At 32.7% G+C, this 26,459-nt stretch overlaps 2 protein-coding genes across 2 annotated transcripts in view; one reads left to right on the top strand and one right to left on the bottom strand.

The window, feature by feature from the left end:
• LOC131852982 (proton-coupled amino acid transporter-like protein CG1139) overlaps positions 1–17,610 on the top strand; it is an 80,202-nt gene extending 62,592 nt beyond the window's left edge. The window contains exons 4-8 of the mRNA XM_059203754.1: positions 9,184–9,456; positions 13,733–14,093; positions 14,449–14,630; positions 15,448–15,623; positions 16,325–17,610. Coding sequence (XP_059059737.1) covers positions 9,184–9,456; positions 13,733–14,093; positions 14,449–14,630; positions 15,448–15,623; positions 16,325–16,629 — 1,297 coding nt within the window. The 3' untranslated portion in view covers positions 16,630–17,610. The remainder of the gene's footprint in view (positions 1–9,183; positions 9,457–13,732; positions 14,094–14,448; positions 14,631–15,447; positions 15,624–16,324) is intronic.
• Positions 1–26,459, bottom strand: part of LOC131852987 (E3 ubiquitin-protein ligase UHRF1-like) — a 55,638-nt gene that overhangs the window by 5,491 nt on the left and 23,688 nt on the right. The gene's annotated exons all lie outside the window — the stretch shown is intronic.

The raw sequence follows: 26,459 nt of genomic DNA, 5'->3' as shown, positions 1-26,459 counted from the left end.
AATCAATTATGGCATTGCATTATTAAAAACATTGCGTTTTTGTAATTGCTGTAATTGTTGTATGAATTTACAATCAACAGATCAAGTACGGATCCCGTTGGCCACAGCATACAGAGAAGAAGAGACGGTTTTTTTGTTTTTCTATATAGTGTTAAAAATGTAATGTACCATACTATAAATTCAAATTTTTTACTGGTATTAAAATAGTACTTATTAAAATTAATAAATCAATTTCTTTGTTATTAACTAAATAGTATTAGTAGTTAGTAAAACAGAGGGTAGACCCCAGTGTGCAGTGTACCGACGTAAACTTTGTACAAAGTGAAGTTAAACAAAAAACAACTTGTTTAGCATGCTGTGTTCCTTTTTTTTATACTACTCCTTTGGAAGACCTTCCGACATGGCAATGACGTTTATAAGAGGCGTCATGTCGACATGATATCCGTTGTGCGGATATACGATATTCGCAGATATAGCCAACAATTGTCATTTTTCATCTGGTGGGCCGTCAAGTTACTTGCCATTTTAATTATATAAAAAATGAGTAAGTACACCAATAAAACATTACATTGCATTGGTTTGAACTTGAGGAAACTGAAGAAACGCATATGGTAAAATGCGATATTGAGGGGCAGCAGGCACCGCTAGCCGCCGAGATCACATATGTAGATATATTACCTTCTAGTGAATACACAAAAATAAAGATTCGGCGTGTATGGGACGACTTAAGGGACACGACGTGAAAATATAGATTTACATAGATGTTGAACAATACTAGAGTGGTATAATAATATACTTTATTCAAATAAACATAAAAATGTTATATAGAATTTGAATATTTTTTATTGTACCGCCACATTCGGAATGCAATTTCAACCAAGAAGACTTGGCAGATGTGATCAAAAGTTATGAAACCTGTTTATTATTTTGTGAAGACAAACTATGAAGCGGCGTAAAATTATTCATTAAAAAATACACATAGAAAAAGAATTATGCAACGCTCCTGTCCTTACATTCATAGACCGAATCAACAGTAGACTTATATCACAACCAGAAGAAAGAACTCTTCCCCGTTCCAAGGTCATTGGATTATGGCTAATAAGCTAATAAGGCCGCATTGTCATCACTGTCTTGCCGTTGTTATAATATTTTTATATATTTATTAATAATAGTTTGTTATAACTGTATTTTTTTAATAATGAACAGTGTTTTTTTTTTCATGCTATATTAATAGCAATGGTCATCAGTACACATTATTATTAACTTCCAGCCCCAAATAAAGAGAGTTTGTTCATTATTTCAATCCCTACAGCATATTTACCATAACATTGTTATTGAATTAAAATATTTACCAGAGGTAGACATTGTAGAAATTGATCTCTATGGGTACCACCATTTCACAGATTTCAGCCACAAAACATTAAAGTCGTAAGTAAGTTATAACAGCAAAGTAAAGCTGTATTTCGGTAAGTTATGGCAGTATAATTATAAGGTGTTGAGACATAACGTCTCAGCCTACCGGAATGGCAATGTTTAAATGGTACAAAGGGCGTCACATGATGAAGTTATGTCCTTTAGCGCTCTTTTTATGTGAAGGTGACGATAGCAACTTATTAGCTGATAGGTCGTCATGAGGTCTTTCATTCTAGCTATATAAAAGTACTAGTTTATCTTTAATTAAAATTAATAAAAAGTGCCTATCAATAAATTATCAATAGAAAGAAAGCCAAACACTTTAAAACTCGATTGTATGAATTTTAAAGCGTGTCACGGTAAATAGCCCATTACACGAACCGTTAACGCTAAGGATTTTCACTCCATATGTTATTGTTTATTGAATGTACAACCATTATAGAAATGTTGAGTTTTAAAACGTTGCCGGTGAGCACAATGCAAATTTTATTTGCAAGATCAACAGATGTGCAGAATAAATATTCGTACGTAAGTATTGTAAAATAGTTTCATTTAAATATTATACATTTTACCTATATCTAAATCGATGCAGAACTTTCCGAGTTAAATATACAAATATATATTTATATAAAGACCCGTATTTGTATTACATAGGTTAAGGTTGCCTAAGTCGTAACCCCGACTTAATCGTACCTTCATATTTCATCAGCGGTGTATTTTCAAAAATATCAAGTAGTATTACGATCCAGAACTATTTAATTATGAGCCAGCGAAAACCATTAGACAACATTCGCCTTTTGAGTCAAAAATAAACATGCAAATAACATTTTACAGCTTGGTCATTATTACAAATAAATAAAAATTAAATATGAGTTTCTTAAAAAAATATGTTTTCAGAAAAATATTACTTTAGTATTTCACAATTTTGTAAATAGCTACAATTGTAATAAATAAAGATTCCCTCTAATTAGGAAATAGTAATAAATTATTTTAGTCAATTACACAGCACTATTCATACTCAAACTAAACAAAGTTTGTACTTTATGTGCTAGTCAACTGATATACACACTAAAAAACATTTTTGAAAGAAAATTAGAAACGACGACACCTACATTAGATACGACTTACGAAACCTACTAGTGATCCGCCTATTATCTATTATAAATTAATTAAACAAATTTCTTTTATTTACATTATTAATCTATTATCCACGTTATATAGTTAGAGAAGGTGTCGTATTATGATGATATTTCCAACGTAGTTATAAAATGACATAAATAATTTTCATCAACTACGCATTGCTGATATCTATATACTCAAAATACAGGACCGGTGCGGTGGTCGGGTTTTCCATATAATATAAACATTACTTATTCATGAGTTCTCTCCGATGCTCTACTCGTCGTACACCAACGACATCCCCAAATTCTCCGACTTAAAAGTCGAAATATCTCTGTTTGCCGATGACACGGCTCTCTTTACATAGCCAGACGCTTCAGAAAGCCGTAACCATATTGGGCGAATGGTTCCGTCGGTGGCGCATAGAAGTCAATCCCGAAAAATGTGCAGCAGTGTACTTTAGCAGGGAATTCGACCCTACGAATCACCCGATCGAACTATTCGGCCAAAGCATCCCGTGAGTTCCGAAAACGAAATACCTCGGCGTCACCCTGGATAGGAAACTAACGTTTCGTCCTCACATCAAGCGTATACGCGACCGAACCCCCTTTATACTAGGGCGTCTCTATCCTTTTATTAACAAGCACAGTAAAATATCGCTTCGCAACAAGCTGACATTATACAAAGCTTGCATCCGTCCCATCATGACATACGCCAGTCCCGTATTCGCTCACATACCCTACTATTTAATTAACAGACTACAGATTATACAGAATAGGTTTCTACGTCGAGCTTCTGGTGCGCCGTGGTTCATTCGCAGCGTAGATCTCCATCGCGACCTTAATCTGCCCTCTATCAAGCAGTTTATGAAGGAAGCGTCTCGACGCTACTTCGACTCTGCCCAATCCCACCCTAACCCACTTATAGTCAATGCGGTCGACTACGCACCGAGGAATAATATCCGACATACGCGACAATGTCGCCCGAGGCACGTTCTCATTGACCCCGACGACCCCATAATCCCCCGTCCAATTCAAACGGGGGTCGAAATTACGACGGCCTGAGCCGAGGTTTGAACCCTAGTGGTGCCCTCAGACTAAAGTCGTATTCGTCAGGCAGGAGTTGGCCTTCAGCCGCTCCATAAGTCCTTACTTGGTTTGGAGTGCCATCTGCACTCGCCCCCTACCGTCCGGTGAAGCTGTAAAGGCCAGCTGCGGCCAACAGCATTAGAGTAGTCCGAAAAAAAATATATATTCATGAGTGTTATGTCTGTACAGATGTTCATCATCTATGACAATTCTAATGCCAAGGTTTGCAAAAACCTGGTAATGTAGTTTAAAATAAAATAGATAGATAAATGCTTCAATTGTATCGTTAGCGCATAAAAAAACATAAAACAAATGTGTTAAAGAGTAACAACACTAAATAAACAACTGTACTCCACAAGTGCCACATAATTTCATTGCCATATATCACCAATGGCAACGATTAAGGTCCACCTCAGCAACAAGCGTGTACAATAATCATAGTAATATCTGTCGTCTATATACGACAGATGCCATTTCCATTCAATATTGCACAGTGTCTAGGAGAGACGAGTTCTAAACAAGGTAACAGGACGTATTTCCGTTAATCTTATTAGGGTATCTCATTACCTCGACCTTTATTGTTACAATTAGGAGTGACAACCACTTAGTCCTCACGCAAATGACATGATTTCCTTGCGTCCCGCTTGCCTGATAAATTGTAGTACAAGGATAGAAGTGCAAGGCTTTTTCCTAGTAGATACTGGCGTGCGAATAATTTCCCAATGATTCACTTTTGCAAGTGACATGTGGAAGAGGAAACGCCCTTACACATTCTATGTGGTTGTAGCCAACTCAGCATAAACGATATATCTCTTTAAAAAGTACACACTCTATCCTAAGGAGATAAAAATCATCACTCTTATGAATTTCAATTCGTTTTCTTGACGGGCCTAGGCAGAGAAATCTGGAGATAAGGGCGAGCACATTAGATCTCCGCAAGTAGCAGTGTAACAGTTCTAAAATAGCCTAAGCCCCACTATAAAAAAAACTTGATCATTATATCACGGAAATGTTATCTTATTAATTTTGGATTAAGAATGCAAATAGAAATTGAGATGTAGTGAATCTAGATAAAATGAAAAATATTGCACACGCAATAATAGCAATTACAATTATAATAACCCTAGTCAATTCGAAATACCTACATACAGCACATTATCTGATATAAATAAATACATTCCTTTTTAAATCAATAGAGAACATCAAGAACAACACAAACGATCGTAATTGCGAATTCAAAGTTAGTATCATGGACAAAAGAATTGAACAAGGGACCATCGAAAGTATGTAAAGCGGTGTCAAACTACTAAAGCCGTTGGTTGTAATGCAAATGTAAATTATCTGTACCGTAAGTTACGGATAACAACTTCTACCTTTTACTTTCATGATTGGCTGAGATGTGATGAGAATTCTATGTTCTTCTCCATACCACATTCATGATAACTCAAACCGTTTGACTTTTAAGACATGAAATATAAACAAACTTACAATTAGTATTATGCATAAGATACAATGTTCAAGATGATTATCATTTAAAAGTAAATAAACCTAGTGGATATTCAGAAAAAGTAATGTTTACTTTCCGATTTGTTAATACAATACTATGTAGTAATCGTATTACACAAAATACTTAACTATAACTTTGTTATACAGACAATACAAATTTCATAAAGTTATTAGGCAATATTATCTAATATTATCTCTCATTTCGAGTTATTATAACACTTCATCTACATATGTCAAAAGAAATTAATGATTCGATAGTAAGAGTTATTTAAATGTTATTTAACATTCAAACAGCTCTTTAATATAACTATTAAGTAAACAATAACAAGGAACATATTTATATTGCTAAAATATTATAATACGAAGCGTACTGGCCGGATCAAATAAAATTGCGAGTATTCCGTTCAAACGGAAATCCGGATTAATAATTTTGAAGTGGAATCAAACAATACATAAATTTTAAATCATGTTTTACGTCTAATAAAGCTTTAAATACAATATCATTTCATAGTATAAAATAAAGTCGCTATCGCTATGTATGCTTAAATCTTTAAAACCACGCAACGGATTTTGAAGCGGGTATTTTAAACAGATAAAATGATTCTAGAGGAAGGTATAAATATATATTACATGGCGAGTAGCTAGTTAATATATAAATATTATTTACGATTACGAAAAACAATACTACCTACAGTTTATATGATATCTTTTCATGCCGTATCAGGAGCACCTGCAATTGGTCGCAGAAAAGCGCGCGCGCAATTTTCAGAGCCTGTACATATTTTTTGCGTTTTCACTACTGACGCGCGTTTGCTATTATGTTTTTGAGTCAAAAAGAAATGTTGTCGTAAATAGCCTAATGGAGTCCCGACATATTATACCGTAAACGCAAGCCGTAGCATCATGCCATATTTATATAACTGTTTAAGAAATACTGGCCATTTTGAAAAGATGAATAATTTATTACAAAAATTCAAATGTAAAAGAAAACTTTAAGATCTATTGAATCACTAGGGATTTGAAAGCATACGTGTAAATGCAGCTATTGAGACGGATGAGCATAACGTCTTACGTAGGAACTCTAGGGGCTTCCTTGGAATATTGATAAGTCAGTCAACGCCTCAGGCGTTGCAACTCAAATTTAAGAACCTATTTTAAGCATTTCGTTGCTAATAATGAACTTTCTAAAGCTGTCATTACCTCTTAAATTGTTATATTTTTTAGGTTATTTTTATAACTTAACTAAATTCGAACCGATCTTAATTAGACTTGTATTTATTGTAGACCAAGATGAAATGGAAACTTCAATAGATGGTATTAGTTTTGAAAATCACTGATAAGAAGTAGTAATAAAATATATAGTCGATACAAACTTCACCGAGCGGTCTAGTTCGTAATAAAATACAATTATGGTGCAAAGATACACAATAATAAAATACGATCGCTCGAGACTTCCAGGATTGTTAATAAAAAGAAGAAATTTGCGCGATCATAATAGTAAGAAGGTTATATTATATGTATACTAGCTTTTACCCGTTGCCTTGTCTGTTTTTTAATATAAAAGATGACCTATGTGCTTGTAATGTCCTTAAGATTCGTTCAGTCATTTAATCATATTGATGTCGTTTAAAAATATAACAAACAGTTATATATACATATAGTAAAGTACTGGTACGAAAGATTACGAAAGTAATAAAAACATTAATAAATTTGATTCATCTTTGATTTTGCTGGAGTATCCAAATATGGGTTTTTTTAATTAATTATAATGAAATGATAATTTCTCTTGAGGAAGCGGTATTTGCTGCAGTATCCCGTGAAAGTTAGCATGACTGACTAAATTCCTAGCAATAAACTCCATTGCAAAAATAACCTGATAGCCCAACTTATGGTAAGTGGTAGCCATCAACAATAATTAGAAAAATAATAGTTATTCTGACAGCGTACATATAAATTTGATTTAAGTAAAATTATTTTGATCACACGTCGCAACTGTGGTACATACAGTAGATAAAGTGGATGCTAATTGATAGTCTAATGCGATGTGCTACCACTAGAACACAGGTATTTTAGTGGTTGAACATATCACTTTACTTCCTATAGTCGCGAGTTCGATTCCTCGCAGGATACAAACTTTTGTAATCATGAATATGATTTATTGTATTAGTCTGTTTTTATTATATTATCTTATCTGTGGTTTTTATGTATGTATTTTCAAAAGAAAGCTGTATTTAAGTATTTTTATCGGTTGTCTAGTATCCATAACACAAGTGCTGCTTAGCACGGGAATAGATGTAGCTATGTGAAATAAATTAATAATGATTATACTTCCGTTAGATAGAGAAGCAGTGACTTAGACGAGAAAGTTGGTTGTAGAACACGTGGAGCATAAATCTACGCCTGAAAAATTTACTTTCACTTCATATTATAATACTTTTGTATTAGTTTCGAAATACTTTTCTGTGCATCCATCCAACTTCAGTTTTTCAGTGACAGTGGAATGAAAATACTTTCATTTTAGTTCGCTACAATAAATAGCACCTTGTAATCTGTATATGAAAAACATCAATTGCTGTTCGTTAGTGTTTGCTAAAACTCAAAACGGCATGTTAGGTTTCTTTGTACATGCTTTGGCCGATACAATACAGGGATGGTATATAAAAAAAGCTTGGAAAACGGTGAGCCGTTTTGTTGTTCTTATGGACAACAGGACAATCATAAAACAAAATGTCACATTTTTACGGGAATTACAGCATGCGATTACTTTTAATAAATTATGTCGTTATTGGGTACCTATCAAGCAATTGACTAAACTGGCATTTCTTCTTAAATTATAATTGAATGGAATCAAGTAGAACAGGATACAACTAGGAACAAGGAAGTAGAACGCGAATGTGTGTGGACGAAGTAGAATAGGGTACGTCGGGACAAGACGGCATAAGACGAGTTGGACAATGGACAAGAAGTGTTTTGAACTACCCAAAAAAAAGTAGAGAAGACTATGTTTTACATATCTAAATTTTCTAAATTGAGTGACGGGCAAAAAAATTGTCTTTTAAACTGTTTATTAAAATAATGATAAAATGCAATGACATAGGTTTGTTTATCGAATATACATATATTTTGGGAAAGTTTATGATATCACTTAAAGGTTAGGATATCAGGATTAAATAAAATAATATAAATCCCTTAATTTTGATTGTCGAAGTGATAGAAAATTTATAAATAAATCAATATATTATAATAATCATCTATTCATATATAAATATTGTGTTATTTATTTGATTTGTAAAACTGATGTATAATGTATATTTCACACGTCGCCACTGCTCGGTAATGTACGCTTGTAGGCCTATTAATTAAACCGACATATGTAACTCAGTCCTCAAACCGTATCGCAGTAATTAATCTGTGCACAGTATGGTTAATTAGTAGCAATCTAAGACGGCCTACGACGATTTGCACACCGTATATTTCTACGGTCGTGAGTCCGAAACATTTACAATCATAAGTATGGTTCTTAAGAACAGAAAATTTATAGTGTTTAGTATATTACTAAAATATATTGTTTTGATTTATTTTCCATAGTTACCTTTAATATCGCAAGTATAATAATACACAAACACACATCCGCTTACATATGTAACATATTTAAGTATATGTAATATTCATATATTGAATAAACAGATAAACCTTTTATTTACATTGAAGGGCACACAAACAAGGTACAGTAACATAAAGAAATACACAACTACATTGGTCTGTAATCAAAATACACTATAAGTACAAAAAACGTTTTACTATGGTAGTGTGTGTGCATTGCCCATACACAAAAAAGGCAACACCTCACCAGTATTATTTGGTCTAGGAGCACATCACTGATTTTCAAGTAATGCCAGGGACATATGGAATTACGCATGTAACAAAACCGCCGCATCTAACCACCTCTGTTGCATTAGTTGTTTAGTGCCCTAGAAGGCGCTGCAAAGATCCTCCTTGATAATTAAAAATATAATTATTTTAAACGGTATACACATGTTGTATCTTCTTTCCACAGGAACACAGAAACACTTCTCCATTTACTCAAAGGCAGCTTGGGTACGGGCATCCTGGCGATGCCGCATGCATTCTCGAACTCTGGCTACATCGTAGGCACTATAGGTACCTTCGTGATCGGTATCCTGTGCACTTATTGCATACACGTCCTCCTTGACACCAGCTATGTGCTATGCAAAAGGCGCAGGGTCCCATCCATGACCTATACCACAGTGGCTGAAGCAGCTCTTTCCGAAGGCCCCGGGTGGTGCAAGGCAATAGCGCCATATTCTGGGTAATTATTCTTTCCATTATATATTTTTATTTTAATTCTCATTATTATTAGTACCTATTCCGGGTTTACACGTTAAAATCATTCAGTAATCGATTGCTCGCGTTCCAAAATCAGATTTTTCGATTTATTGCGGCTGTGCGTTGATAGTCAGTTACGATCACAGATCAAAAGAAGTAGTAGCTTTTTTCATAATACTACTACTCGATAACGGTAAGAAATATGAAAAAATGTTTTAAATATAAGTTGTAGAGAATAAACGGGTCCTTTTCAATGTTTAATTTAAAATTTTACTGAACTATTAACTACATTTGTTTATATGTATGTAAAACAATGACACGAGAAGTGAGTATTGGTGATGGTAGTTTTCAAAATAATTTCTTATCACATTCTTTCTACTTACTACTTCCGTGTTCTGGACAAATATACGTATAGATGACATAAATATAAACTATTTATTATGTACTGTATACTATGTACACACAAAATGTTCAGCTTGTATCTTTTTAGGATACTATTTTTCTATTTGTATGTTATTACTGACAATAATTCAATAAATTTCGTTGGCATAATAAGGCATCTTTATAGAACGAATGGCTGTATGTGAACGAAGTATGTATTTGGCTAGAAAACAAATTGGTTGTATTCTAGAAACAAGAAATAAAGCGTAGTTTAGTTGTACTTAAGTTTTATTGTAATTAATATTTAAAAAAATGTAATCACTTAGATACTTAGAATATTTCTTTTATTATATTTTCCTAATCATTGTCGACATGTACTTTAGACATATCATCTATATATTAATATGAGAAGCAAGAATAATGTACCCCTTTTTAAGAAAATGGCGCAGACGGAGTATGAATTTTCGCATACTTATAGTTTATATTAGAGAAGTAGTGCAGAATGCTAATCTTTTTTAATATATGTATAAAAATAAATTAAATCAATAAAAAGCAGTAATCTGAATACACCCTAAATAAGGTAAAAGCTAAATTTATAATTATAATGAAATATGACACGCATTTCGACCACTGGGCGACCACTATATATATCTAATGCGTCATATAATAAAATGTTTATGTATTAATTTGGTTGTATTTTTCATTATAACTATATTCTTAATTTGAAAATAAGTGACAATATTTTTCAATATATAAAATAGTCTTTAGTATTTAGAAGTGCATTTGTGCGCAATATTATAATACTCGTACAATAATATAATATTCACTGAAGTAGAGCAATATCAATATAATAAAGATCGTCTGTATATCTATGGCATATTACATCATATTGCAAAGAGATAAGTCGATAAATGTTTGTTATTGAATATTGTTTTCCAATTCTCCTCCTATTTCAATATTTATGAATAAGTGTTAATATGACTCCTCTATATACAAAACATACTCCTGACAATTTTCTTTAATAACTGATTAAACTCGAAGAGATTTTTGTCTACAGCATACTGCAACTAATATCAACGTTTCACACTAGTTAGATTTTCTTTATACAAATTAGATTTAATGTTACACTTAAGTTAAAAACTCTATGGCTGCAAAAAAACGGATCTATTTTAGTCATGCATATGAACAAGACAGTAAAAAAGTCTGTAAACAAGAGTTAGATATTGGAATTATAATGAATTTTCAGAACACCTTTACATTTATTGTAACAAGCAGAGTAAAGCGGAACGTAAATATTTCAATTGAAAGTATTGCACTTGAGTGAGGACAGACGCAAAACCTCTAAATAAAGATATAACGAATACAGAAAAATACGATATCGTAATTTCGTTGCGTGGTCACGCTCCTCTTAATAATAACAGCTCATTCGTTATAAGTGCACTCCGCTCCGCGGCCGACAGTTAAATCCTGAAACGTCCTTAGGCGAGCTCAACTGAAATGGAAATTCTGTTTTGATGCAGCTACCAATTTACATGCACATTTGCGATAACAGAGCCGTCAATTGTATTTGGTGACATCAAATCGATATAGCTTCAATAACGCAAATACATTCAAGATGGATGTTACATATGTACGTGTGCTTTAATAAGTTAGTGTTCAGTTTTGACAATTGGGTCTTGACGAGCCTTGCCTTTGATTCAATATTAATCGTTTGGACCTCAAAGCATTCAATTGTGTATTCACATCACTTGATTGAACTGCGTAACCACTGGATTATATAACGCTTGAGACAATGTCCAATTTCAAAAAGATTGAAATAGCAGGTACTGAGAACAGCTTAATTTCTACCGTACGTCATTTGGTTTATATAACATATAACTGTTTGTTTGTATGAAAACAAACAGTTGAAGAAGTAGAATGAAATTATATACATATACATATTTGTTAACAGATACAGAAATTTATTATGAGCGCTATTTGACTCACGTCTTTGTTAAATTCCAATGTTTAAACGTATAATTCATTGCACAATGGTTAGCCGCATTAACCAAACAGAGGCATTTTCTACTCGCATTACTCTGAATCAATATTAGCTGGATTACCATTGCATTTCCATTTACAAAGCTTTAGGCGATGTAACAGAATTGTTACATAATTACCTCAAAGGCTTTGTTCAACTGAACTATTTGTTCATTTTATAAAAGCATGCATTATCAGCATGTTATTATCTGCAGTCCATATTAATGTAAAAAGTGAAGACTTTGTTTTTGTTTAAATTTACTAATCTTGATCAGATTTGAAAAGTAAACGATTCTATATTTGATAGTCTAATTTCTGAGAAATTACAAAATTAGACAGTATTATATGTTAGTCCCCCAAATCTAAAAATTGGTACATTACAGTTTTATTAAAACGCACATATCGCTATCCGTCAAATCGATAACACTGCCAACCCACAGAAATAATTTAGGGGAATTCCGAAGATATGACATTCGATTTCTCTCAACTGATATCATTAAAATCGGGTTGGAAACTGTCATATTTATTTTGAAAATGGAAGAAATTTTCAAAAGTTCAGTTTGATCAAGATTTTCTGTTATGGGTTTAAGGGCCCCCTGAGCTTGAGGGCCCCTGGGGGCACTGCCCCGCCTAGCTCATAGGTAGCTACGCCACTGGTTCTTGGGAATGGCAACGTATGAAGGTACGGCGGTCACATGATGGCACGATTTCCATGATGCTGTTTACGTATTTAGACGACTGTGGTCAGTTAGCGTTAGCTTGTCATTCTAATTGCATATAAAAAACTGAATTAAAATCCAGACAAACAAAAATAACACTAATAAAAAAGGCGTAAGTAATAATGTACAAAGGTACAGAGTCGCAGGCGCCTCTAATAATCAATAAAAATGAATTATTAAACAAATTGTTGTGTATTGATAAGTTGTCTACGTAATTATGTCATCATGGTTTGAAGTAAATATTTATATACATCTAATGATAGTTTTAAAATTACAGAACGGTAGGCAAATCCATTATTTATTGAGCCGTAAATGCAAGCACTATGTCATTAAGTAATTTCATCGTAGACCACTTAACAATTCTGTATTACACACTTCACTTGCCGTCATCTATAATTTCTCATTAAGTAGTCGTTTTATTATCAACTAGAACGGACGAACTGATAAATTATAACCCACAAATAAAGCATTCGGTGAAATAGAATTTCCGAGCTTGTATAAACGAAGAAAATTACATGTAAAGTTTCAAATTGTGTCTTATATATATTTATGCAAGTATTTTATTATTACATATTATTACAATTTTGTAATAATTGTAAAAAAGTTGAATAATAACCAAGTTTGTTTCTTTGTTCGTACTTTATGCGCAGCCATGTTAAGGGTACAACAATACTACCTCCTAGTACCTAACTGACAGCACGGGAGGCGCATGTGGTATCGTGGAATGAATTTCGTAGAAAATTTTTATATGCAATATTCCGACGTGCCCGGTAACAGTGAATATTTCCAAACCCGTAGTTCATACATCAAATTAAATATCGTATTGTATATCCGCTCTTGTAAATATGCAATAACAGCATATTTACAAGAAAACAATAGATTGTTTAGTTCTCAATAAACGGGTTCGCGTCACTTAGAATATTTTTGTATAGATCAGTGCAAATGTTTTATTTACCATTACGTATTTATAAGCGATTGTATAGATTCGTTTTCTTAAGTTTAATCACGTCACTTAGAGTTAAACAATTTTTAGAACATCTATTGGTGCATAGCAGTATGACTTAATATTAGTTTTAGTTACACAAGAGCAGTACCTACTCTAAAACGTAGTGATCATCAAAGAACTTTTACTTGTTACAGGCATGTTGTCAACGCTTTTCTCCTGATATATCAAATTGGAACATGCTGTGTTTACATTGTTTTTGTTGCGGAGAACATTCAGAGTATTTTAATCAAACAATTCGGGATTGAAGTACACGTGATACAGGTGATGGCCGTAGTCCTTCTGCCACTTGTTCTCATGAACTGGGTGCGAGATCTGAAATACTTAGCTCCGTTCTCCGCTATGGCCAATGCTGTGACAATTGTAGGCTTTGGCATCATTCTGTATTACATCTTCAGGGATGTGCCCACCCTCGAAGGGAAGGCTCCAGTGGGAGTAGTGTCTAAGTTCCCGCTTTTCTTTGGTACCGTGTTGTTTGCTTTGGAAGCTATTGGAGTGGTAAGTAAATCAATGAATATCGATTAAGTTATCTATTTTTACGATATTAACTATATAGACCTTAGTGGTATAGTGTTTTAATTTAACATTATGTTGATCTCAGATTCAGTCTCTTTTAAGTAAACGTTTATTTTATAGTCATGGATTGGTAAAATACTATATATAAATAAACTTGTATTGATATAGGTATTAATTAAACAAGTAATCCTGATCGAAACTACTTCTCGAATTCATTAATTACTTTTTTATTGCAATTTACACATTGTATTATTTAGAGATGTCTAAAACAGGCTCCTTTCAGACTAAAATCTCTAAAGGAGTAACATTGAGATATTGTATGTATGTGTTTAAATAGATCTTACCATTGGAGAACGAGATGAAGAACCCTCGAGACTTCGTTGGCAAGTTCGGTGTACTGAATCAAGCTATGGGCATTATCATTACCCTGTACATCGGCATGGGACTGTTCGGATATCTGCAATATGGAGACAAAGCTGCTGGTAGCATCACACTTAACTTGCCCTCAGACTCGGAAGTGTAAGTATACTATACGTACACATAAATACTATTCGCTGTCTGCACGGAAAGATATATCAGAATATTTGTCAAGGAGTTGTCAAGGATTTGTCTGAGATCGAAGCGCATATGCTTCGATCTCAGAATCAACGGATTTGTATACGGACGGATCACTGACGTAATATGGTATACTTATATTAATAAATATTAGTAATTAAAATTTAATGTCGGTTTTCTTCCACTAGGTTTGTATATAGTATAGATAATACAGGTGTGAAGTGAGGCTCAATTAGATAATATGCATTTATCAATAAAAAAAATAAAAAAAAAATACTTTTAATTTAAGATGTCTACTACCTACCAGCGACCATCTCCGGTTTCGTATGGGTGCAGTCATTACTGATATGTATACATAATTATTTTATACAGAAACTAGTAATATTAACGTATATTTCTATATTCGAAGCGACATCTAAAATCGGTTTTATCAGTTTATTAATTACGTTTACGTGTTTAGACCTTTTTATTCACAAGAAAATAAGCGATTAAGACTTGGGACTTCCCCAGTTTGCTGATATGAGAAAATTACATTCATAATAATTAAATAAAGAACAAATTGAAGTGTATTTCACCAGAAAAAGAATCTGCTGCCATCCTACGAAGAACTGGCTAAAAAGTTAGTTTTGAATGAACCTTTGCTGAGCAGTGTCTGCGTAGATGCGCGTACAGAATACAGATGGCATTAATTGTTATATTTCGATGCTGCCGGACATATAGAGTTCATCTTCTGGTGGTCGTCAATCTATTAAAACTTTATTCTCTTTTCATGTATCCTTAGTCTGGCAAGCGTAGTGCAAGGTCTGCTGGCGTTTGCAATATTCATCACCCACGCACTGGCTTGCTACGTCGCAATTGATATCGTGTGGAACGAATACCTTGGCTGTCGCTTCCAGAATACCAAATACCGTCTCGTCTGGGAATATTTGGTCAGGACCGTAATTGTCCTCCTCACATGTAAGTTTAACGAGATCACATCTCAAATTAGTAATGCTCAGGAGGTTGTCACGAACACTCTTTAGTATTTTAACATAGTGACAATGTAGATGATACAAATCATTTTAAATTGAGAGCAATGACTTTTATATAATCCCATTTTATTTTAATAACCATTTGTCTATACAAATCTATACACCTACACTAGTCAAGAGTAATTATTTTTTACGTACATATATGAAAACAAACTATTATTTTACTTTTTACAATAATTACAAAATTAAGTTTAAGCATGTGAATTACCCAATAGATATTACCGCAGTAAACTTATATCAAAGTCGCCTGCGCAAGTACCTGTGTAATAACTTTTTCAGCTAGTAAGGAGCCTGCATTGTAAGATTATTTTGAATTGAAAGGTGAGATAAGGCAGTGAAATTATAAGATATCATAATCCAGTGAAATTACAGAATAAAGGTAAGGCAGTAAAATTACAGGATAATGAAAAGGCATAACATCTTATTACTTGAGTAACGACAACGCATGAGTGGTACTACGGCTGACACGTGTTAACGCGATGTTAGTATGGCTGTTTGTGTAGATAGGCAACGACTAGATACTGTTTAACCTTAAGTGAGCTGTAATTTTATATGCTATTTCAATTACATAAAAGATCCAAGACTTGATCCAAATAACAAGTTAATTTGTGTAATCTCGGCATTTAGTTGGCGTCGCCGCGGCTGTACCCGAGTTGGACCTGTTCATATCTCTGTTCGGGGCTTTGTGTCTCTCCGCTCTGGGCCTGGCATTCCCCGCCTTCATTCAAAGCTGCGCCTACTGGCATTACGTTAATCGCTCCGAACGTATACGCATTATAATCAAGAATGCGTTCGTGATCATCTTCGGCATCCTCGGCCTCATTGTTGGAACCTGGACATCTATGGAGGGCATCATCCTCAAATTTGCTGGCAAAGAAACCCACCACATACCATACACCAATGATACCATCATTGGTCCCAATGTAAACTAAATGAAAAAACCCGCTCACATCGAGTTGGAACTAGTAGCTATATTATATAACATCGTAGCTAGTAATTGTGATGAATTGATTTCATAGGTTAGTACAGACTCAATCGTTTGTATGGATTAGAAAGTCTCACCGGGCATCAAGCAGTGAGACCTTAGTCCTCGGCAGTGGCAACGTAATGTTATTCCAGTTGCAGCTAGATTATAAGATCGCGTTCAGGGACTATTGACAAATAGTTGGTGCAGAGTCGGAAAACTGTCGATTGAAATCAATTTTAAATAATATATGTTAGCTATTGGGTTATATAATTAGCCCCCAGTATAGTACCAGGATAGTACATTCAATGAAAGCTAGTGCCATGGAAATTACCGAGAAGTCATTACGACATATTTTATCTTCAATATATTATCGTTATAGATGTTTCCATTTTAATGTTATGCTTGTAGATGTTTAAAAGATGAATTATAATTGTTAAATTTAATGTAGCTATATTGATTGGGCGACAGTTGACGTAGCGACCTGGGATTTATATTAGATAACGCAGTTGTTAGACATGGCAATTGGCAGTTCAACGTTTATGCGTGTATCATTTGACAGTGGTTTCAAATATAGCAACTGCAAATGTCAAATGGATCACATATAAAACTGTCAATGGGAAGACACTGCAATTGCGTTATATACTCAAGGAGTCCCTTGTTCGTAGTTGACGGCAAATTATTGATTTCAAATATTCAATCTATTAATTATTAATAGCGTTAATTCTCAGACATTGTTAGTTGTAGTTAAAGAAATAAATTTTAAAAATCTATTTATCTATTTAAACAAAATAGTAGTTAATAGAATATATATAAAATACCAGTTTGAATATGTAACAATACTAGAGAGAAATTTAAAGTTTGCCAGTTGATTACATACAGCAGGCAACAGCATTACATGATTAATCTTATATATTCCATAACTATAATGTAGATGTTTTACGTAGATTGTTTATAAAGAACCAAATCTCCAATATGCCAGCTCACTCTTATAATTCTAGAACCATAGGTAATTTCTAATAGTATTATGAAATCGTTAGAACATTATCAGTGATGTTATATTGATATATGGCATTTTGTTAGTTTAAGAATAATTTAAGTGCAGCAAACGCCAATATGATGCACCAATAACTGGACATTAACCGACTACAAGTATTATAAATGTAGTCGCCCGTTTTGTGGGACATCAACTTGGCGTCATATCATCTCTTTATTCATACAAATGTTAGACTCTACTACACCGGTTTGAGCTATTCAACTGTTGTCTTTTTCTTTCGACGTATATTCTCAATACGTTATAAAGAGAGAACACTGTAATAGTTTAAATGGATTTGTAGCATGGTTTATGTTTTATTAATAAAGGAGTTGTTATATTAAGTAAGATTCAAAATATTTTTCGAATTCAAATGTCTTGGTGTTGTCTAAAATTTCGATATAAAAATTATAAATGATATATTTTAATATTATTTGCCTCTTACAATCATAAGTATAGAAAATGATTATTATTGATTAATTTTGACCTCGCGGAATTGTTACCGTTGTTTTGCGTGACTGGGCGATTTTAGAACGTTGTTGCACATGTTCATGCATTGGAAATGCTACATTTGGACTTTCAATCAGTTCCAAATAGGAGAGGAATGCAACAGCGTTACGTAATCATACCAGGTGTACCTATATAGTTATATAAGTTTATAAAAATATTAGTATGATGCCGTCTAATTTGTATGATATATTGATTTGCGCAGGATCGCTTCTGTTTGTTCGGTTCCACAATTGCCATTAGTACCTATTTAAAATTGTTTTTATTATTCAATAATAGCTAAATATAAGTATCAGCGACAGTTATTAGCATGAATTTTAAATAATAGTAGACGTGGACTGGACTGGCATTAGATGCCTGTTCCATGTACAATTAGAATAATTAAATGTTTATGAAATCTGAATGTTGCATTAAAGAAAAAAAGCTAATAACTTTAAAGGATTGCATTCTTGATGTCATTATGCTGATTATTTTATTTTGTGTCTTACTTCGACGTAAGATAAGCTATAGTATGGTAACGTACAGGTATGAGACAAGTACAGACAAGGAATGTGAGTACAAAATTTAATGTGGTCTAAAGATATTTTTTTCAATAAATAAATATTATTCTAACAAATAATTTCATGAAATGAAGGAATTATTTTTATAAAAAAATGCAATACCCCGCAGTACAAATGTTCTAGTAACCGTAATTGTTTTTTCTGTTGAATTACTTTAATTTAACAGGTTTTTTTTCTAAAAACCCTTGTCTGTATTTTTATTTTTTAATATAATACAAAATTATTTTTCTACGTATTTTTTATTCAACATAACTTATTGTTTTGTAGAATATATCTTTTTATATACTTTTTAAAATTAATGCAATTTTTTACAAAATTGTCGTTATACTTCAATCATTCGATAAATAAGCGACAACTAAACTCATATTGTTTCCATACTTTTTACAAACAACCACTAAGTAATGCACACTGCGGATTTTTTGTGGATTCGCCACGGCGAAGATATACATATTTTCAAAATTGCATAAACAATCGCTTTAAAAAATGCGCAGTTCAGATAAACTTTATGATTACATTATTATTGTATTACATAAAGAAGAGAAAAATGATGGATGTAGCCACGTTTCTTCGAATTCCTATCTATAACTCTAACAATATTGAAGCGGTTCAAATTATACCATAGCATTACAAATGATTGGTATAAAATACTGTGTCATTATTTTTATTAATTAATCTGTGATGTTTGTTAATTATAAACTATGTATTAAGAATTTTGTTTTATTAGTTTTAATATAAAGATGTGTTTCACACATCAGTGATATTACGCTCAGAGTGATGTATGTATTCGGGGTGGATGCCCATGTGTAAGTTATAATAAAGTTATTTAGCTAATATTGTTTTTTATTTATTCCCAAGCGGAATGGGGAAGGGGGTATTAATCTAGGTATATTTTCGTAATTTAATTCGCTTTGTCTATTATATAGAATTAATGAATCCTCTCATATATAGAATACAATATGAACCAATACATTTTCATCAGCGTATAGTAATAGCGTAAAGCAATTCCTAGTATGATTTAAAAATAATTAATAATTCTGGACAATTCACACAGAGCCATTTGGTCCCAAGCTAAGCTTGTGTTATGGGTACTAGAGAACTCATTTATAGAATTTATTTGTTATGTAAATATATACATAAAGTATATATAGAAAACAGCTAAACCAACACAAAGAATCATACTAATCAATACAAATGATTGCACCGTGTTAGAAATCGAAGCCGTGTCTAGAGGAAGTACAGAACAAAAAAGAAGAGTCCAATATTCATAAAATCCAAAAAGTAGGTATACAAATTTGAAATGAAAAGGTGTGTTAAACAGTCACATTTTTTTAACTAGATACATAATATACACTGAAAACAATCAGACTGCCACAAAAAATGATAATAATGAATACAAATGTGACTAATGCTTATCTGTACATATAAATAAAATTGGAGTGTCTGTTTGTAATACTGAAATAACCGTTTTTTACCACATATGAATACAAATACGGTACATACACCTAAATAACATTTTTTGTCTGTCTGGTTGTTTGTTCCGGTTAATCTCTATAATGGCTGGACCGATATTAACGGAACTTTTATTAGCAGGTAGCTGATGTAATAAGGTATAACTTAAGATGCTTTTATTTTAGAAAATATTAAATTACACGCGGACGAACTCGCGGGTACAGCTAGTATTAAATAAACTTAATATAAGCACTTTTAAATAGTCATGTTTTTGATTCTAAAACTCATTTACAATAAGAATCAGTCCCATTCATTCATCATGATCTTCATAAAACAATAGATTAAGAAATCCTTCTGCTCTGTCCCTTAAAATCCATACCAGTAAAGTGCAACCGTCTTCCTGGAGTTTTTTATCAATCGCGCGAAAAACATAAAGAACCTAAGTGTATCCATTAACGAACATCTTAACTAAAAGCCTGTGAAAGTATAATTCATAATAAATTTATGTAGTACAAAAAAAAATATATGTAACATAACAATGTCTAATATAAATGTATATTTTTATTCAATGAATTTCTGCAATTTTTGTAGTGACAATGTAAACTATTTTAATGTTTTAATATTTTATCTTTTGCGTAAATCTTTTTTTCTATAACGCAGTAAGTATATTAGCATAAACGAAGCTAGTAGAAGTAGTACCGGTGTTCCTTAATTGTGTTCGTCACAAGAAGAGGAAACACTTCGATTGAGGTACCATTATCCTAGAGATATGATAAACAGATTCAATGTACGGATTTAATCATAGCATCATGTATAATGATGCTATGATTAAAGCTTAGGACATCATAATATATACTAATATATCTATTAAAAATAGGTGTGGATGGTAGAATGGTGAAAATTTATTATTGTATTTATTTGTAATGTCAAATAATAAAAAAAATATTTTGTCACATAAATAGATTTGGAATGGCCATCCTTCTTACTTAATGATATAAAAATAAACGATAACCTATTCTTACACCTATCGAGAATACATATAAAATTTGATAAAAATCGGTTATCGGAGAAGTATTAGATGTCACTTTTATGTATCTGCAATTTTTCTATTATCAATGAACATTAAACCATTGCCATTATAATATTTAATCTATTACGTAAATCTCTATTTCCAAAAAAGTCATACGTCTAATCTCTCAGCAACAATTAGGAAATTCATTTACATCACACGGGTCACAACCTATTATAACCATTAGTAGTTTAGGCGGAAAAACTCGAAACGGATCAACGAGACGCTCTCAAGACGTTACGCGAACCTTACCGATACAGCACAGATTTGTCATATACAACATTTTCATATTTAGCCAAAAGGCCTAGAAGCCATAAATCTGTTTTGCTTCTATAAAGCCGTCAATAAATGTGACAGCCTCCAAAAAATTTTATCATTTAGAATAATTGTTACTTGTGACGAACCTCTATGTCGTTTTCATAGTGACCTATCGTGAAAATGAAAATGTAGTGCGTTTTAATTTGACTATCAGCGACATCTAGGTGTGAGTAATGGAACATCCGGCGATCAAATATGTATGTACTATGTATGTTCTTTAGAATAAAATTGAATAGAATTCACTGACTTGTACACAAGAATAATGACATAAAAAGATAAAATTTCCACATATTACGAAACCAACTCACCATGTAGATCACAACTCACCATCTAGCATTATGCTGATATGAACTCAGCATAATGCTAGTTTTCAGCCAAACTAGATTTTCAGTTGGACCCACAGTACTCAGACAATTAAACTCAGAATAAATTAAATATTAATTATCATTAACAATAATCAATAAAAAACACAAAAATATCTTGGAATCGTGTAGGTTATCCGTTAACAGAGCGCAAGAAAATATATAATTATAAGACATAAGAATCCAAATAGCGCTTAATAAAATATAAATATCTCTATCTCTCGCTAAAACTCGAACATTTCTTAAGTTATTTTTAGAAAATTATTAAGCCATAAATTTCTTTCACTCATCCTATTGTAAGTCGACATGCGATAGGAACGTGAAAAATAATATGTAGTGAACAAAAAACGGAACACAGATATTTCAATAAATCCATTATTTAAATCTCGATTTTTTTATAAGACGTATCCACCTAATTACTCAAGTCTTATTTTACATTGTTCATATGTTACATATTCCCTTTTGCTTCTATGGGAGTGATTTCGTGGAAAGTGGTGGAAGCAGGGGTGCCAACATTAAATAACAGATTCTAGTGAGAAGAAATAAAAAAGCTAATAAAAGCTCGAATATTGAATTAATTCATTGGGCTCTTTAACCTCGCATAATATTGTATTTTGACCGTCTAAAACTTATATAATAATATACTGGGACCAAAATGCATTAGTACCAAAAGCTAAGAAATTCGTACATGTACATTTACAATTCTCGTACGGATGGCGGCCCTGGCCTGGGTATGTAGGAGCACAGGTAATAAGAAGCCGGGGAAGCACGTGTAATTGCGCTCGACCAATAAGCGCCTTGTATTTGATTTTACCACTGAGCATGCGCGGTGGTAGAGTTAAATCTAAGTACAATAAACAAAGCAAGTAGAAGCCGGTCTAGTGATCGCCCCATAACGCCGGGTCGTGACAGTCGCATAAAAATCATTTATTGATAATTTATGGTTTTGTTTGCATAAAAATCGATTAAAAACAGTCGATATCCTTTTCATATATATAAAGACTTCTAAAAGCTTCTAATTCCAAAGTGTTAATTATTCCCAAAGTACCTGAATTCTTTTTGGTAAAAAATACTGAATAAATGAATACAGTGGTTGATCGTACTATATAATTTGATCATATAACAATAAGAATCGATTAAATGACTATATATTCCTACTAACACTGTGAAGATTTGTGCGGCATAAGTGATTTTTTTTCTGAACGCATTAGTCAAAATAACGAACATTTTTTATTACTAGTCTAAAGTGCACGGAAATTTCACATATAATCCATTAAGCGTTGTTGGCTTGGTGGTGATAACTTCACCTTCTTCTCCTATCTCCGCACACGGCGTTTTGTGCGTTCAAATCTAAACAGCGCATCTCATTTTTGTAAACTAGAAACTGAAAACTTTCGTACTGAATACATCAGAACGAGATTAATCAATTGACTTCGTATATTGTCCAGGTTTTATAAAAACATCCGTCAGAAACATGACAAGCTTTATAATTCTTAAACCTCGAAATGCTAAATCACTAAACGATATACCAATTTTAAAAAGAATTGATCGGAATGCATCACTTCGGAGTTTACCAAATACATCATTGAATAAAATTGAGTCTTTAACAGAATTAAGTGAGAGGATTTGCAGATTAACGGTGCAACTGCAAATTGCATGTGAAGAAATTGAGAAGTTGAATTATGAAAATACACTTCTAAAAATGGCTATGGAAAAAAAACTAGCTAAAAAATAAATACTTCTATAAATGTCAGATTTTCATATCATCAGTATGTCTTTAGAATATTTCATGTTAAACACCTATTTCTGTCCGGAAAAAGAAACTTTGTAGTGAAATAACAAAATAACCATGTAATCCATAAACTGTAGCATAACCCACACTTGATATTACTACACAAGAAACTTTAGAAGAAGAATCTATTGCAATAAATGTTCAAGAATCCATACACATAAACCATATAAAATTATAGCGCTGATCAAATGAAACAAAGATATATCATTCACATATTCTGCTCCACCTGCTTCAAATATAACTTATTGTTAGAATGAGAACCGCATTCATTCCATATATAAAACCTACAGGCAAAATGACATAATAATGGAAAATATTCAGGACCGACATGAGCTCAAGATCTACCTATTCCAAATACATCGTCACATGTTATTTTAAGCCTGGAACTACAAGGTATAAATAATTACAATCGGAAAAGCCTACGATCATGGACCTGACAAGAAAGTATAATTTTCTTGAACTGACAGGAGCCAACGAAAGGAGTCCGTATTTTATAAGGTTTAATATTCTCTCTTTATCATGTATTTAATATATACTCATTAATATTTAATTGTTGTTTTATTTATAATAATGTCACAATGTTGTTATCTTTTTAAATATTTTGTGCACTATTTTCAAACGTAATACCTACCTCAATATATTTTTTAATTAAATATTCTGCGCTGGGTACATTTCCACAAGTACATGCAGGTGAAAGATGAAGTTAGGTCAGTTTCTATCGTAGTGAATTTACTGGAAATTAACCATGGTGATTTTCGGAGGGGCGTGGAGGTCACCCTGACATGCCAGTTATGGATCCACTAGTTACTGAAAATTCTTTCCTGACGAAGGAAAAAATAGTCGATTTGTTGATAATTTTAACAATCTGACTTATTGTATGAATATATTATTTGTAACAATTATAATCCAAAATAAAGCTATTTGTATAATTTTAAGAAACAATAGCTGAATTAAAAAAAAATTATTTAAGTATATCAGCTAATACCCCTAACACAAGCTTTGCTTAGCTTGGGACTAGTTGGCGCTGTGTGAATTGTCCACGGTATAGCCATAATAATTTTATGGCTAGATGGCTTTATTTATTCATTGTTCAATTCTCATCAATCGATTTATAATACATCTTCTGTATCATGCTAGTGTTGTAGGGCATGAGCACTGTTTATCAGTCCAGGATTTTTCCTCTTTAGGGATCAGGGTTTCACTTCATATCATAATGATAAATGTAACATTGTATTGTATAACTAATAAATAATAAATCATCAGTGGATGGCGCACTAAGCTGCTGGGGCCAGTAGTTTTTAATAATCATATAAAATAAACGTTTTTACTCCACCATTTATGTTGTCAATGTAAAATTATGTGATTACGTCCGAAATGTGATGATGTACATGACATTATGATATTAGAGTATAACCTTTTAATATTTAATATAGTAAAACATGGCCTGCTCAAGCTCAAAATATATTTGGAGGTATCTAGCAAATACATACGGGGTGTATGTTACATACACCCCGTATGTATTTGCTTTTAATACATTTGATACATTGTGTAACTCCTCTGTCAACATGTAACATATTACTTATGTTTATATAAAAAGAGTATTTTAAACTAGGGATATGCCTTACACCTGGATAGTAAACAAGCTTTAAAAAATGACAGGTAGAATGCAGCATGTACATACTATTTGCAACCAACCAACCAATCAACCTGTTTTAAGGAGGAAAGGAATTCTTAGAAATGTGAACTAATAACGCCATGTTACCAATGTTCACAGTCAAGTTGACTTTCAAGCGGGTCCCTTTGGAAACCAACATGTTAAATTCTTGGTGAATTTGCCATGATGGGCTAAATGACATGACCTCATACTATTTTAATCATCCTCCATTGGTGCCCCGCCAGTGTATACTATCAGCGCAGGCGGGTACACCATTCCATTCTCATCCAGTATAACCTGTATCTCATGCAAATAAAGAATTTTAATTTAATTTAATTAAACTATTCTTTATTGCACTTATCTATACATATAAATAAAATTGTAGTGTCTGTAATATTAAAATAACCGTTTTTTACTATATGCATATGACTATATACTAAAATAACATTTTTATAATTTTTATCTGTCTGTCTGTCGGTCTGTTTGTTCCGGCTAATTTCTGAAATGGTTGGACAGATTTTAGCGGGACTTTTTTGGCATGTAGCTGATGTAATAAGGAGTAACTTAGGCTAGGCTACTTTTATTTTAGAAAAAAAAATATTTTAGGAAAAAAAAGCATAAAAATAAATTCCACGCGGACAAAGTTGCGGGAATAGCTAGTAGGAAAAGATTTGAATCTTTTTTTAAAAGAAGTGATGGAAGGACTATCTAGAATGTATGTACTTGGGCAGCTTATTCCACAAAGAAGCAGCTTTTAAAATAATCCTCTTTAAGGTTTAGTACCTAATTTTTCCACTATGTCGTTGATACCAAAAAAACAAGTTAATACACTGCATGCATGTGCTTTATATCAGTGATACTGCAATAAATAAATAAATATTTGAGTTCGAAATTAGGAGAGAAGAGGATTGTTTGCTATAGGATCTAGTGACCTTATTGCTAACAATGTCAGGTCAATCACCACGCGATTCCACTTGAAAACTACAGTTGTTAATACGCAATCTGATTGAGCACTCTAAGTCTGGTCGACTTCATGTTCGTCGTGCACAGGTCC

This window comes from Achroia grisella, unplaced genomic scaffold (genome assembly GCF_030625045.1).
Source record: "Achroia grisella isolate CSIRO2021 unplaced genomic scaffold, CSIRO_AGI_Agris_v1 utg874, whole genome shotgun sequence".
NCBI classification, from domain to species: domain Eukaryota; kingdom Metazoa; phylum Arthropoda; class Insecta; order Lepidoptera; family Pyralidae; genus Achroia; species Achroia grisella.
Note: the sequence above shows the minus strand (reverse complement) of the source record. Positions and strands in the feature narration are given on the sequence as shown.